Source organism: Melozone crissalis, unplaced genomic scaffold, assembly GCF_028551555.1.
Source record: "Melozone crissalis strain CALT ecotype California unplaced genomic scaffold, PUWL_Pcris_2 ptg000027l_1, whole genome shotgun sequence".
Taxonomy (NCBI): Eukaryota; Metazoa; Chordata; class Aves; order Passeriformes; family Passerellidae; genus Melozone; species Melozone crissalis.
This window is the reverse complement of record NW_026535805.1, coordinates 27,697,565-27,711,649: the sequence shown is the minus strand read 5'-3', so window position 1 is coordinate 27,711,649 and position 14,085 is coordinate 27,697,565. Positions and strand designations below refer to the sequence as shown.

General features: G+C 34.7%; 1 protein-coding gene across 4 annotated transcripts in view; it reads right to left on the bottom strand.

The window, feature by feature from the left end:
- Positions 1 to 14,085, bottom strand: part of RYR2 (ryanodine receptor 2) — a 381,701-nt gene that overhangs the window by 141,423 nt on the left and 226,193 nt on the right. For all 4 annotated transcript variants that reach the window (XM_054280079.1, XM_054280080.1, XM_054280081.1 and 1 more), the window contains 3 exons: positions 5,318 to 5,465; positions 2,500 to 2,708; positions 422 to 596 (listed from right to left, as the gene is read on the bottom strand). In XM_054280079.1, coding sequence (XP_054136054.1) covers positions 422 to 596; positions 2,500 to 2,708; positions 5,318 to 5,465 — 532 coding nt within the window. The remainder of the gene's footprint in view (positions 1 to 421; positions 597 to 2,499; positions 2,709 to 5,317; positions 5,466 to 14,085) is intronic.

The following is a 14,085-nucleotide window of genomic DNA, read 5'->3' as shown; positions in this document are numbered from 1 at the left end:
GTCCTTTCCCCCATGGCAGGGGGGTGGACTAGGTGCTCTTAAAAGGTCCCTTCCAACTCAAACCATTCTATGATACTTTCTATGATTCTATTACATTATATGGTGATCTACTGCAGTGAGGATGAAATATTTAAATTCATTAATCTGTCTCTTCAGACACATCCCTGAAAAACAGGTAAAGGGTCTCACAACAAAAGATAGCCACAAAGATAACTACAGAAAAACCTCTTCCTCATTGTCACACCCAGCAAATTCTCTTTCCAAAAGGCTAATACTAATCACATAGAAAAAAGGACAAGTCAAGGGAGGCAGGGTCAGGGACGAGAACAGGGAGATGAAACACAAAGAAACACATTGAAGTCAAGTCAGAGCAGAAACCAGACAATAGCAAGTTAACAGCATGATCCATTACAGTACTTACCGTCAGCAACCTCAAAGTCCTTGAAGGCAAGTTCTGAGCCTGAGTCATCAAGCAGGATTTCACCATTTAAGGTGAACATCATGGTGTGCTCGTTCATGTCAACCATACATCCAACAACATCTCCTGCCAACCAAGAGCGGCCAAAATGCTCATTACCTTGATGCCACCGCTGCGCCTGAAATAATTAGAAGCATTTAAAAGGAAAATAGTGGCAATGTATGTGTTCTCATCTTCACAGGTAGGACTAATAATTAAGTACCTCAATTAAGATGGCCTTAAAATTAACACTTTCACAGAATATCATTCCAAAACTGTGTCTCTGAGTACTCCAAGCTGACTCTGAATATGGAAAGCCAACAATTAACTTCTTGACAACACCCCTCACATCAGCATTATAAAATATTGCTAAGAAAGCTGACAGGGAAAATTGCTATTTCAACATTTTAGTCAAAGGTAAGAGTATGGTTTTTGTTTTCTGCAGAAGCTCCATGAAAGACTTTTAATCACAATAATATGCTATCAATTACAATATTTAATAGCTACTCCACAAACCCCTTTTAAGCAATTCCTTTATTTACTCAAGCAGCCTAAAAAATTCATTACTTGCAAACGAGTATCTGTATTGTTCCCTTAAGCATAATTCTTAAAATATTTTGTGCAAAATAAATTAATCTTTCTCTTATATCAGATTTTGGAAAGAATAGAACTATCTGTGAATGAGACAAATACTGGGTTTCTGATAGATTCCATAGTAGCTGAGGGCATGATTCCTCTGACTGACTTTCAAGTCAAAGACTGCAAAGGCTTACAATGGAGTCTTGGACTGGAGTTCAAGTAAATTAATATCTGTTAAGAGCTATTGTAACCAGGAAGCACAGGAAAAAAAGTATTAATAACTAATAACAGATAAAATTCCTATTCAAGTATTTCATCACAAGTAATGTTTATGCTCTGTATCCATCCTAGAAGTTGTACAAAACCAATGAACTTTTCTTGATATCTTGAAGGTCAATTTTTTTCTTTCCAACCAAGGAAAGAACCCATTAAAATCAAACACAACAAAATAGCCTTATGGACTGAGACCTAAACATTAAACCCCAAGATTCAGAAGGCAACTATACAGCTATTGCAGTAAAAATAGAGGACTTGAGTGGTTTATGTAAAACACTTTACAAAAAGAACTTTCCAGTTCACTTTTCAAGGAATCTTCTCATGCAGTGTAGGAATGGGAAAGAAATAAATTCCCACAGTATACATAAAATACATCTTGAGAGCTTTATCTTGCTGAGAATATCCAGGAATTCTGTTGATTTCTGTTACATACCTTAACAGTGATAAGTAAAATTAATTCCAATACCAGATACAAGAAATAATTTGACAATGAGTCATAATAACAATTATGGTTCAGACAGCTTCTGCACTTGTCCCCATACTGAAATTAAAAATTTCAATGAGTCATTTAATCTATTCTGATGACAGTCAGTAATATAAAGGTTTGTTTTCCTATATATTTTTACTACTAGATTTAAATCGATCATTTTTTTTGTGCAAAGTTAAATTTGAGCAAATCTTAGTGGTTCTATCATACTTCATTTAAGCTGTAAGGATTTCTATGAAAACCTAGGTATACTCTTTAGAACTCCTACATTTTTAGAAATACTTTATATCAAAGTTTATCTAAAACACTTATTGCTAATAATGTTAACCATATTTATTCCCTAATGGCACATCTTATAGAGACAACAACAGAGTAAAACTTTAAAGAAATTATTCATAGCTAATTACAGCTCTGCCAGTATTTTGAATTTGATTAAGCCACTTTGGTTATCAATTCCTTATATATACTGTAGAAACACATGAATTTGTGAAAAAACATTATAAAAATGCTAAACCTTGCAAATTAATCTTTCTGGTTCGAGTTATTTTGCCTAGGCCCTCAAAGACGGAGAAATAATGTCATGAAACATCAAAGAAAGCAGAGAAAGCAACTGAGGCAATGATACGTGGAACAAGTCACAAAAACTTAAATTTTTGCAGCCACTGTAATCATATGTTATTACAGATAAACACATACAAACCTTAAAGCCATCAAAAACAAAAGCTTCTTCATCCGAGCCAAGTTCCTGATCTGGCAGACAACCTGGCCTGGTCCAGCCAACTCTCATGTCTCCTGCAGTAACCGCCTCAAACTCAAAGTACCATTTCCCAGCCTTCACTGCATAGGTCTTTTCTGTACGGAAGATCCTGAACTTTTCCATTATCCCACTGCACACATCCAGTCTTGTTGCTGTAAGAATTAAAAAATAAAAATAAGTAGAAAGGGACAAAAAAAAACCAATGCAGAAAGTACTGTTTTCAATTACTGACAAGAAACATTGAAAGCAAAAGCAAAAGGTAAAGGAATCCCTTTGAGCACAGACATGAGAAGAAAATTGTGCCTGCAGAACAGCCATGTGGGGAAAGTGTCCTGCCCATTCTGGGAATTAGGAAAAAAATCAAAAACACAGGAAACAAAAAAAGACAAAGAAAGGAGAAGATAGAAATCTGAATGCAGCTACAAATACATGACTCAAGGATCACTCCTATTCTTTTTCTCAGATTAGGGAGAAAAAAGGCCAAATGCATGAATCTTTTCCCCCAATTTTTAATGTATCAAATAAAGCCTGTGCAACATTTGAAAAGTCAGCATTCCAGTTTAATCACCACAATTCCACTTCTCCCTGAGTTTGTTATAAGATCAAACTTGTCTGCACCTACTTGCACCTGTTTGTTAGGCCATGCTAAGAACTTCTCCCTTCCTCTTCTATTTTCTCATACCCATCAAGGTCCACATTTCCAATATCACTAGGACAGCCTATAAAATCACACCCTTGAGAATTAACCATCACTTCTCATGCTACCATGCCTGACTTAGTTAGGTGAGGTACATTAAGTTTCCTCTAAGCAACACCTATCTCTGCCACATAATTCTTTATTAGTAAAGTTTTCTCTTTGATAGTCTATGAAATGAATGCCTTAAAAATACTTTTCAAGACCCTTGGTACCTCACCTATACAGATGAAGCACCACAAAGCATGGTACCTGGATAAATTTTTTTCTTTTTGGATTCTAAGTAAGAAAATGCTTTCTGGAGTCTAATCAGTCCCAAAAATACAGCTGCTGTGGGAAACCAGTAGATAATAATAACAATAAAAAGCACAAAAACTAATACTTAAGAACTTCGTAAAATTAATGTTTGAGTAAAAATTGACTGGAGACGCAGAACACCACTAGAGGGCTCTAAATCCTTTAATAACAGTATGAATTTTGGCTGGTGAACGAAGATCCTTGTGACATGTTTTATTCATCTCCATAACTTGACAAGCTCATAAACTGCAAAATCTAAATCCCCAAAATTACTAAAAAAATCTTTTGCTGAATACAATTCCAGTCTTTGTAGAAGACTGATTCGTGGAGAAAGACCAGTTCCTGGGATGCTGTTCTGCAGTTCCTTTCCTCTGGGAATTTTGCAACAACCTCGATAACATCTTTCAGATTCAAGGATTGCACTAGTGTCCTTTACATTTCGTTACTAACTCCATTCATAGAACCAGCTTAACAATCTCTGCATCCTAAGGAAAAAAAGAGTGATCCCATCTTGGCAGATTTAAGAGTGAGATCACAGCATTTTGCCACCAACACTGTCCATTCCACTGAGGAACACTGCTCTGCATGTTCAGCAATCCAGCCTTGCTACACATTCATGGTCTCAGCAATGCCTCATATTTAAGTGTGATTTAACGGCAGTATCTCAAAGGATCAGAGCATGCATGTGCTTTGGAAAAGAAATTCCAAATGGCAGGTTCCCTGTGTACACTTTAGGTATGAGTTATGTCTTTTGCAGAAATGCTTTACTGAAGGTCATAAATAGGTCAAAACTTAACAACTGCTATCACGATATGAAGGGGAAAAAATAAGGTTTAGACACATTTCTCAAAATTTCCAAATTTTCCAGATAATAAAGATGCTAATTTTAATTTTGATTACTCCATATTTCCTTATCTTTAAGTGAACTTCTGAAATAGAGTTGATAGGGATTAGATCTATTTAATTTATTTGTACATTATGTCTCCTGATTTCTTGTACTTTCTTAACATTATATATGCTGCAGTTATTGAGTTAAATGCTGTGTACTTTCTATAAAAATTCATTGTTATTACTTCAGATTTTTTTTCTCTTCTCTAGGATGTCTCAAATTGAAAATACTGCCCACAGTATCAATAACACATTCAACCTGGCCATGATGCAAGTTCAAAGAAAACATTGTAAAAAGTGGATTAAAATTTACTTATAGTCTAACTCAACTTCCAAGACCTGAGGAAGTCCAGGAAACTTAAAGGCTCTAACAAACTATCTAATTATAGACTTGCAGGTTGCCATTCACAGAAATTTGGTTTGCAATCATTCATTTTAGAAAATTTCATCTTGTATCTTTAAGTGTTTAAATACAATATTGTACATAAACTGTAGAATTCTTCACTATTTAAGTTAGAATTTCAGTAATATAAACTTCATATCTACTGATTTTACAGAGTTTTTTTTCCTATTTTGTGTTGAAATAGCAAATATAGCATTAAATTAAACTATTCCCAAAAATTTTGTTGATTGGTTTAAATTTTAAATAATTGCTTTAAAATGTAATAATGTTACATTTTGTAAATATTCATTTGAGGCCACGGGACAAGGAAAGGAAACAAAAAGGAAAGAAAGAAATTAAGATCTAAGAGAAGAGAAGATGGAGAAAAGCACCTATTATATTTGGAAACATCCATTCAAAATGTTTCATTGGACAAAAAAATTCAATAGCAGAGTGGAAAATTCTAACCTTTTTTGAGAAAAAAAGCCAAAATTAATTACCATGATCTTGATCAGGAGCTTCCAAATTGTAACCGTAGCCTAGAAGGGTGCGGACTGCTTCGCGAAGACTGTCTTTGTTGGACTTTTTCGTTCGATCATCCAAAAGAGCGTATGGAACGAGGCGGGGATTCCGTCGGTTTTTCACATCCTGCATTAGTATGAAAAACCAGTTCAATTTCAGAAACTGTGTTTTTTTTCTTACAGACAAGATTATTCTTCAATAACACCATAAAAATTACTGTTATACCAACTGAAATCATGTAACTTCAAATAGGGCAAGGAATCAGAGAAATTGCAATAGTCTAGAAATGACAAGACTGAATTAACTAAAAAAAGGGACACACACAAATAAACAAAGCTCTTATTCTTTTACCTGCTGCAAATTCTGTCAAATTTACTTAATAAAGTAACAATACAAACCACAAAAATGAGGATAGAGCCAAAGAGAATGACAGAAAAGTCAAAAGAATTATATTTCATACGCTGTTTATGAAGCAGCTACCATAACAAGGAACTTGTTTCTAACTAAAGCTGACATTACTGTACCATAAATATACAAAATGCCCAAATAATGAATGTGTTAAAAACAAAAGAACAAAATACTACTACTAATAAAAAATAATGGAGGTGTGCAACACTAATTAATAAATTACAAAATAGATAATAAACACATGCCTTACTATAACAACTATTTAAGACGTGTTTTTTCGAAAATGAAGGGGTTTGCAAGAATATGATTTGTGTGTTCTACATGTAGAGTTTTTGCAATAGATAATTGCACTAACTACTCTCCAGCTGAAATTAAAATATTGGTAAGGTTTAATCTTTGAATTTTAGGTTTATTAGAAAACATTGATTAGGTTTTCCTCTACTCCAAAATGATCTTATTTGAAAGCAGTGTTTACCTGGATTATTTAAGTGGCTAATCTAATTTTTAGTGACTAACAGAATTGTTTTCTTCTCTACATTTTCTTCTCACATCCTGTCAGAATTTGTTGGCAATGAGAGAAACCATGCAAAGAACTCTCCGTGTTTTTCCTAATATCTATATTGATTTAAAAAAATACAGACTGGACATAGCATATAAAAAATAGCTGCTGTTGAGAGGCTTTCATTATTGGTTAGATTTATTACGAAGTCCAAAACCAATGCCTATTATTTTAGAAGACAGTGTCTACAGTGAAAGTACCTTACTTCTTTAACAGCATTACAGTTCTTGTTTTAGGAACATATGTGGTTTCAATTCAATCTTTTCAAGAAGAAAAGAAATGGAACATCCATTCTGAAAAAAATCTTGCAGGCATCTTTTGCTACTCTTCAAATGCTTAGATGCGAGACTATCTGCCTCTTGCCTTGTCATAGTGAGCAGATATTGTAAGGTCAATTATAAACCAATGCTTGATGAAATCTGGTCCTACAAGTTATGCCTCTAGGAGAAGAAATATTAAGGCATTACCTACATGCTAAAAGCGCTAACAGAAAGAAAAAGGTAACACATTGCTGGTGACACAAATTACAAAACCATATCAGCTCTAATTATATTTTGTGGAAAGGACAATGGCAGGGCCAACACTAATACCATTTGAGGGATCCACTTTTCATATTTGTTCCAAATTCTTAAGCTGACATCCTACTTTATCCAATGTTTACTTTGGTAGATGTGAAAAAGGGCTGTGTCCCTCAAGCAAATGCTGAAGTAAATGTTATGATAAATTATTTTTTTGTATAAGAGTAGTCACATTAACATCTGAGTTAATGTTAATAAACATCTGAGTTAACCTCAGATCATCTGAGGTGATGCAATACTATGAGTTTGATTATTTGTGATTGAAAGGACACAAAAAGAGAAATAATTTCCTATTAAGCATTCTACATCCAAAAAACATTGTGAAATATTGTCTTTAAAAATATGAAAGTTTGGAACAATAAATATGTAACTTCTTATCAATGATATAGTGTTAGACTAAAGCATTTGTAGTTGCCATAACAACCATTAACACAAATTAACATAAAGGCAATCAGCTGATACCAATGTATAAAATGAAATATAGCATAAGTGCTTTTTAAATGGCTAAGCACAAAATGAGAGCAAGGAGAGAAAAAAAAGGAATACAGAAATTTAATGTACTATACCAACTTGATTTTACAGATTTTTTTCCTTGGATCTAATTTAATAACATTGTGACCTTTTTCACCTATTCGAGACTGTGGCTACATCTTTAAATTTGAATGTGAGAAAAGATTTTTCTTTTAACAACTTGGTTCTTTTTTTTTCTTATTACACATCTATTTAAATTTTGAATGTGTTAATAATTTCTGAATTAAGCACTCCTATTGTTATATTCATCATAAGTTTTAGTGCCAATGACCTTCTGTACCTCTCTAGTGTAAGTGTAGAGAATGATCCTGTGCAGTGATTGAGCTTTGCACATTCGCAATCAAGTCAACAAGAAAACTGATTAGCTAAGAGTGGTAATTTTTACTGAGTACATTTCCAAGCAGTACAGAGACTGAATTCCTCCTACTCAATACAAAGATGTTATTGTAGACTGTTAAAATAAGTTTTAATTCTCAACCTAAATTTTTAAAGGTTTTTTTGGCCAGAATTTTCCAGATTTGACAGTAATGATTCATCAGAAGACTATTTGGTACAGAGCTTATCTGGCAACTACTTGTTAATAGATTAATGGTTTTAGCTGGGTAGTATACATGATATTTATATAATTCTTTCACTTTGAAATCAGAACCTATCATATCACAGAAAAAAAAGGGGAAAAAAGCCTATGAATGTTATTACACAGCTTTGTCTTCATTTCATGTGACAAATATCCATCAATAATTTAGAATTTAATTTACTTTACTTAGGAAAACATTGTAACCATAAAAAGTTGGGATGCCTGGCAGATTGTGCCCTGGATGGAAGTAATGATGTTAAACGTCAGTGATATAGCACTGACCATGAAAAGTCAGTATTACTTTTCACAGTGTACACGACAGATTCTGATATACATAGCAAATGATAGACAAACAACTATTTGAATGGGCACGCACACTTTTTCATAGGGTATATAAGGATGTCAATTAGGCAATAATTGGTCAACAATGGGCCAATTTAACTGCATTAATTTTTTAACTACATGTAGCTCTTAAAAGGAAAAGAACTACAGAAAAAATACCTGAACATACACATCAAAAAACATCAACAAGCCTCTTAAAATTTCTGTAACAGGGAAAGAACACTGCTGCAAAGTAACTCCAAGGAAACACGTGTCAGATGTAAAGTGCATTCTTTTGTTCAATGAGTCTGTGATGTGTCTGTAACTGGTAACTGATCTCGAGGCACTGGACCTACAATTGGTCTTGGAACTTGCACAGGCAGATCTCAGGTAAGAACGAAACAACAAAACCATAGTCAAATTCTACAAACAGCTATAAAGAACCTATTAAGAGTGTGTGTAATCCATTTGTGTGCTTCAGCACTAATTCAGTAGCAAAAAAACAAAGCATCATATAAACCTCTTAAAGACATTTGAAAATAATAATGTAGTTTTCAGAGCTATAAATAATGTGTTGCAAAGCTGTGTACACCTGGACCTTCCCAAATCTCTAAGAAGTTCAAGAACAGCAGAGACCACTAGACTAAAGGGAACAAAAAGTCACCAGAAACATGTGTAGATAAGTGCTAAACTGAAAGAAAGATAGGAAAAGACTGAAAAGTTAAACCATAGTAGTATGAGTGAAGAAAAAATATGATAATTTCTTAGGAACCCATATTTTGTGATTTAAAGTATAAGAGCTGTATAGATACATATTCTGTGTGGTACTGAAATGATTTTGTTCTCATAAGCAAGGCTGTTAAACTACAAACACATAACAAATGTATTTCAGCACATGTCCAATGAGACAGATGTGCTGCTGTTTTCTCAGTTCCCTTTGCACCATTAGCAAACCCTCATTCCACAGCTGTGAATTGATTCTGCTTGCTGTCAGATCTCTACCGACACCAAACATCCACACCTCTCACTATCACAAAGATTTCTGAGCAATTGCCACAACAAATGCTAAAGGGCAGGTTTGCCAGCAGTGCTGCCAGTGAGCCACCATGTGCGTGTGCAGCACGGACACTGCCAGCAGGGTCTGGCACATACCTTTCATGCCTTGCTAGCCAGAGGGCTAGCTTTTCCACACCTATCATAGCAGCTCATGCTTAACCAGAAATCATGAAAATAAAAAAATATAAAAAAGGAAAAATAAAATTCTAAATTGGTATTTACTAAAAATGAGTTCTAACCTTGGAAGTACATGTATCCTTAGTAATACATGCACAGCTTCTGCCATCTTCACTGAGAACCATAGCCATATGGAATGCCTAGCAGAATGTGCCCTGACTATAAATGGAAGGAACTAATATATCAGTATAAATCATGTAAAATGTCAAATTGAGGTAACATAAGTGGTTTTTACAAGGACAAGATGCTGGCTTTATATATATTTAATGAAAAAATAAGCAACAACTTGATTTTTCCCACACATGCATATTTCACCCAGTCTGACTTTCCAGAACAATGCCTCTTCTGCATTGCAGCCTTAGGCAGCCTGAGAAAACCAACATCTGGTCTTAATTGATGATGCCATATAGTTTCCATACATCTGAAAAAATAAGATCTTGACTTTAAAAGACCAAAATGTCTTGCATTTTTGGGCCAAAGAGGAGTAAGACTTCATATAATTGCTTAGCAATACCAACTGACTATTCTAGGACAGAAACTTCAGAGCATCTTTTTTAAGATGTTTTTCACAGAGCAGAAGGAAAATTTTAAGTTGCCAATATTTATAAACAACTGTTAAAGCTATGAGATTTATTTTAATACTTTTTCTTTTTTCAGTATAAATGGGGTTTCTAATTGTTAGCTTTTCTAGCCAGACCACAATGCAATATGAAGAAAAAGCAAGATACCCTTTGGTTAAGCTCTCAGGATATGTGGCAATGTATATAAACAAAATGTGAAGGAGTCTTTGCCTGTGATCTCTACAATCAGTGGGGAGACCTAGGTGTCATGTATTCAGGAAAAGGGAAGAGGCAGGCAATGTACTTTAAATTATTGTCATTTGCTTTCTAATCTCTAAGCTTGACTCTTTTCTGTCTTTCCCTTACTCATATGGATGTTGGGATTCTCCTGTATGCATAAAATCACTGTTTTATGAATGTCAAAAAATACACTAAGTTCATGGATATGCCAAAATACAAGTCCATGGATAAACTTATATGAGTTCTGAATATTTTCCATTAGATTGTTTTCCATTATCTTGTTATGAAAAATTCCTTAAAAGTAACCAAATTAAAAAACTCATGTAGTTACGCCAGGACTTAATATCAAAATCCATAGAGGTAAAAAAAACCCGCCTTCTCTCATAGCACAAATGGGATTATTTTAATTCACTTACAGCAAGGCTATATTGCTTTTTTGCCTGGATCTAACTCCTGTATCTGTCCTTGTACATTTACCATTTCCCCAGTTCCAAGACCACCAACTTGCAGGTAATCATGTTCTCCCTTAAAGGGACACTGTCAAGTATTTTCATACTGCTTTTTCTGCCTGTATTTCCAATTACTCTTGCTAGTGAATGTGTTCTTTTAAGCAGAAATACATGTTTTTCCTACCTGTTTTGCTCCTACTTTCTCCCTTCATGGAGCAACAAACAACTGTGAGTCTGTGCTACCAAAAAATACTTGTTTGGGATCAGTGTCATCACAGCTGTCAGGACAGTTCTGGGAACAAGATTTGTCAGCTAACTTGTGCTCCCTCTCCTGGCTGGCTCTGCAGTAGCAGAACAAAAATACTGTGTATAGTCACGCAAAAAATGTAATTTGTTATATCTTGTTAAGAAAAAAGCCGGATAAGCAGTAATGGATTTAGAAAGAGGAAAAAAATCTGGAAGTTGGAAGGCATTTTCCTCAACAGTTTTTAAAGAAAGAAATAGTTTATACTTTAACTACTTGAGAGTATCCCTTTAATTTTTTCATTTTATATAATCCCAAAATGATGAGGCTCTCATACTGAACAGACCTACTAGATTATTCAATTCATCCTACAGCCACAGTACGATTGCTGTCCATAATTTTTCCCAGTGATTAGTTCATCTACTTTAAAGCATCTGTAAGCTTCTTTCCCCTAAGAAACTACTTTACAGCTCTGCAAGATCTGTTTATAGCATTATACAGCACAACATCATATCACTGTATCACTCCACTACCGAAGCATGTCACAGTAATATGAAGGGATGACAAAATGTAGCCCATGAAATAAATACATTGGAGTCATGCAGAAGCACGTAGCAGTATGGATAACACCTAGAGCAAGCAGCTTGCCATGTGATATATATGCCAGCTAAATGAGAGGCATCTCTGCACTGCACCCAGAAAGGAGCACCTTGCCCTTCTGCTCTCTTCTCACTCTTCTCATGGATTTTAATAAATGGCATTTGTTATCTGTGTATTGTAAGCACTCCTGAAACTCAGCTCAGAATAGCTGTTGGTCTATTTTCCAGAAGAAAAAGAAATATTTGAAAAGAGAAAGATTACAGAATTAACAACAAATCAACATCAATATCCAAAGCACAGCACCTTCTGCAAGACATACTATTATTGAAAAAGGTCATCATCTACCGGTTTAATTATCCATGAGAATGTGGTAACTTGTCTGCCAGGAATTAGGGAGTACAGTATACTGTTGACCTTGTAAATCTGCTTCCTGAAGGTCATGAATATTTCTGAGCTCTTGTCCACATTTACAATCATATTCTGCTGAAAGCATAACTATGACACTGCTCACTGCACCACTACACTGCATTCTCAACAACAGCGCACAACTCAGCACACAAAAGTCTTTAGTCAGTAAAAAAATTCTTGGATGTTTAAAGCATAAGCACTCAGGACTGCAAAACCCCCCAGTTAATTGTCTTTCCAACTCCAAATGTGATCAGTTTCATAGGCACTTAAGCTTTTTAGTTTTAAATTCTGCAGACGCTTCTCTGCATGCCCATACCTGTCTTTGTCTTGATAAGGAAGAGCAGTTAAATATTCATCATATATACCCAAGCCCAGTCAAGATTTAGAGCAGAAGCATTTGCCTAAGACTCTTTCAGAGTATAACCTGGAAGTCAAAAGAGTGAGTATCAGAGTGTGTATCAGAGATTGATACACACCGACTGCTTAAAAAATATCTGAAAATTTAACTAGGGGTTACCATTCCAATAACGTTTTTATACAAAAAACTTGTCCTTGGCCATCAGAATGGATGTAGATATGTAAATCCTATTTGTCTAGACACACATCTTTGAGACTATGGAGTCAATCTTTTAAAACTCTTGAAAAAAGGCTGATGTACCACTCAGTAATTACAAGGCTAAGGGGTTTTAAACAAAACCTCTAGCTGCCATGAGTTTTCTCACACCAGACTATAAATTTTAATAAGTAAGCAGAGATTTAATTTTCATGTTAAACTTCATCATCCAGCAAGTAGAACATTTATTAGGAAGGGAGCCTAGGGAAGGCCAGAGTTCCCAGAGTTTCCCTCAGGAAACCATCTTAGGGGTCAGTAGATAAAATACAGGGAGCCGTTCAGCTAGTTGTTCAGAGTCCTCTCCTTTTTCCCCTCTGCTCTCTCCTGGTAAGGCTCAAAAATGTCTCCTCACAGGCCTACAACATTTTAGATTCAACAGTCAGTTTAGTCTCTTTCCCTAAGAACATACTGAGAACATAAAACAGACTTCACGATTCTTCTGAAGTGTTTAATTTTAGGTTATATCCCATACTAGATTTGTCAGATGAATGTTTTTTGGGGTTTGGGGGTGATTTTAAAACCCAAGTTGTGGCCTTGAGCAACTCCACTGCTTTTTGGGAACCACAATAAAACTAATGATTTATGGCTATCACATCACACCTTGTCAAATGCAAAACCTTCTATATCAACAGGCGCACCAAAACATACATAAAGGCAGTTTATAATAAAAATATTGTGAAGATGTAAAGAGACATTTTTTCATTGCCACCCACACATCTTTTATGTATTATTCCCAAACCAGTAACACTGGGAAAGTCTTAGACATTGCCATTTATATATGGCTTATATATATGACTTTCCTACCTAATATCTCACTAAGTCAGAAAACATGCAGTTTAACTACAAATTCACTTCAATAAATATGGCAAAATTATTTGTGGGTTTTTTTCAAAGATACACCAATACAAAGGGTAGGTTAAATTGTCTTCGAAATCTAAGGAAATTTATTTGCTAGATGTGAGTCATAGGATTAGATTTTCCCAAAGCTAGTTAGAAATATAATTAGCTAAGAGATGCATTTGATTCCAGAAACTTCTTAACTTTATCTTAACCAATAAATTCTGTTGCAAAACTAAATTTAATTTTGGGCTATATCAAGTTTCTATCCAAGTTGTAACCATTTCCCAACTTTCATTTGTTTCAAAGCTCCCAGCTGGCAAGGTCCTATATTGAAAATGATTGGCTTCTGGAAGAATAAAAAATATGGGAAACATGGTATAAATTCTTGAGTGTCTTCTTCTATATAGCAGAAATATTTCTTTTGAACATTCAGTTTTTCATTCTAGGAATGAATTGTGCACTGACTCCATAAACACAGGATTGAAATATTGAGTTCAAAAGTAATTAATCCCCTCCCCCTACCTGACAACAGAAAACCATCACTTCCCACACTTCTCATGATTCACGCTCCATCAGAAATGTTAA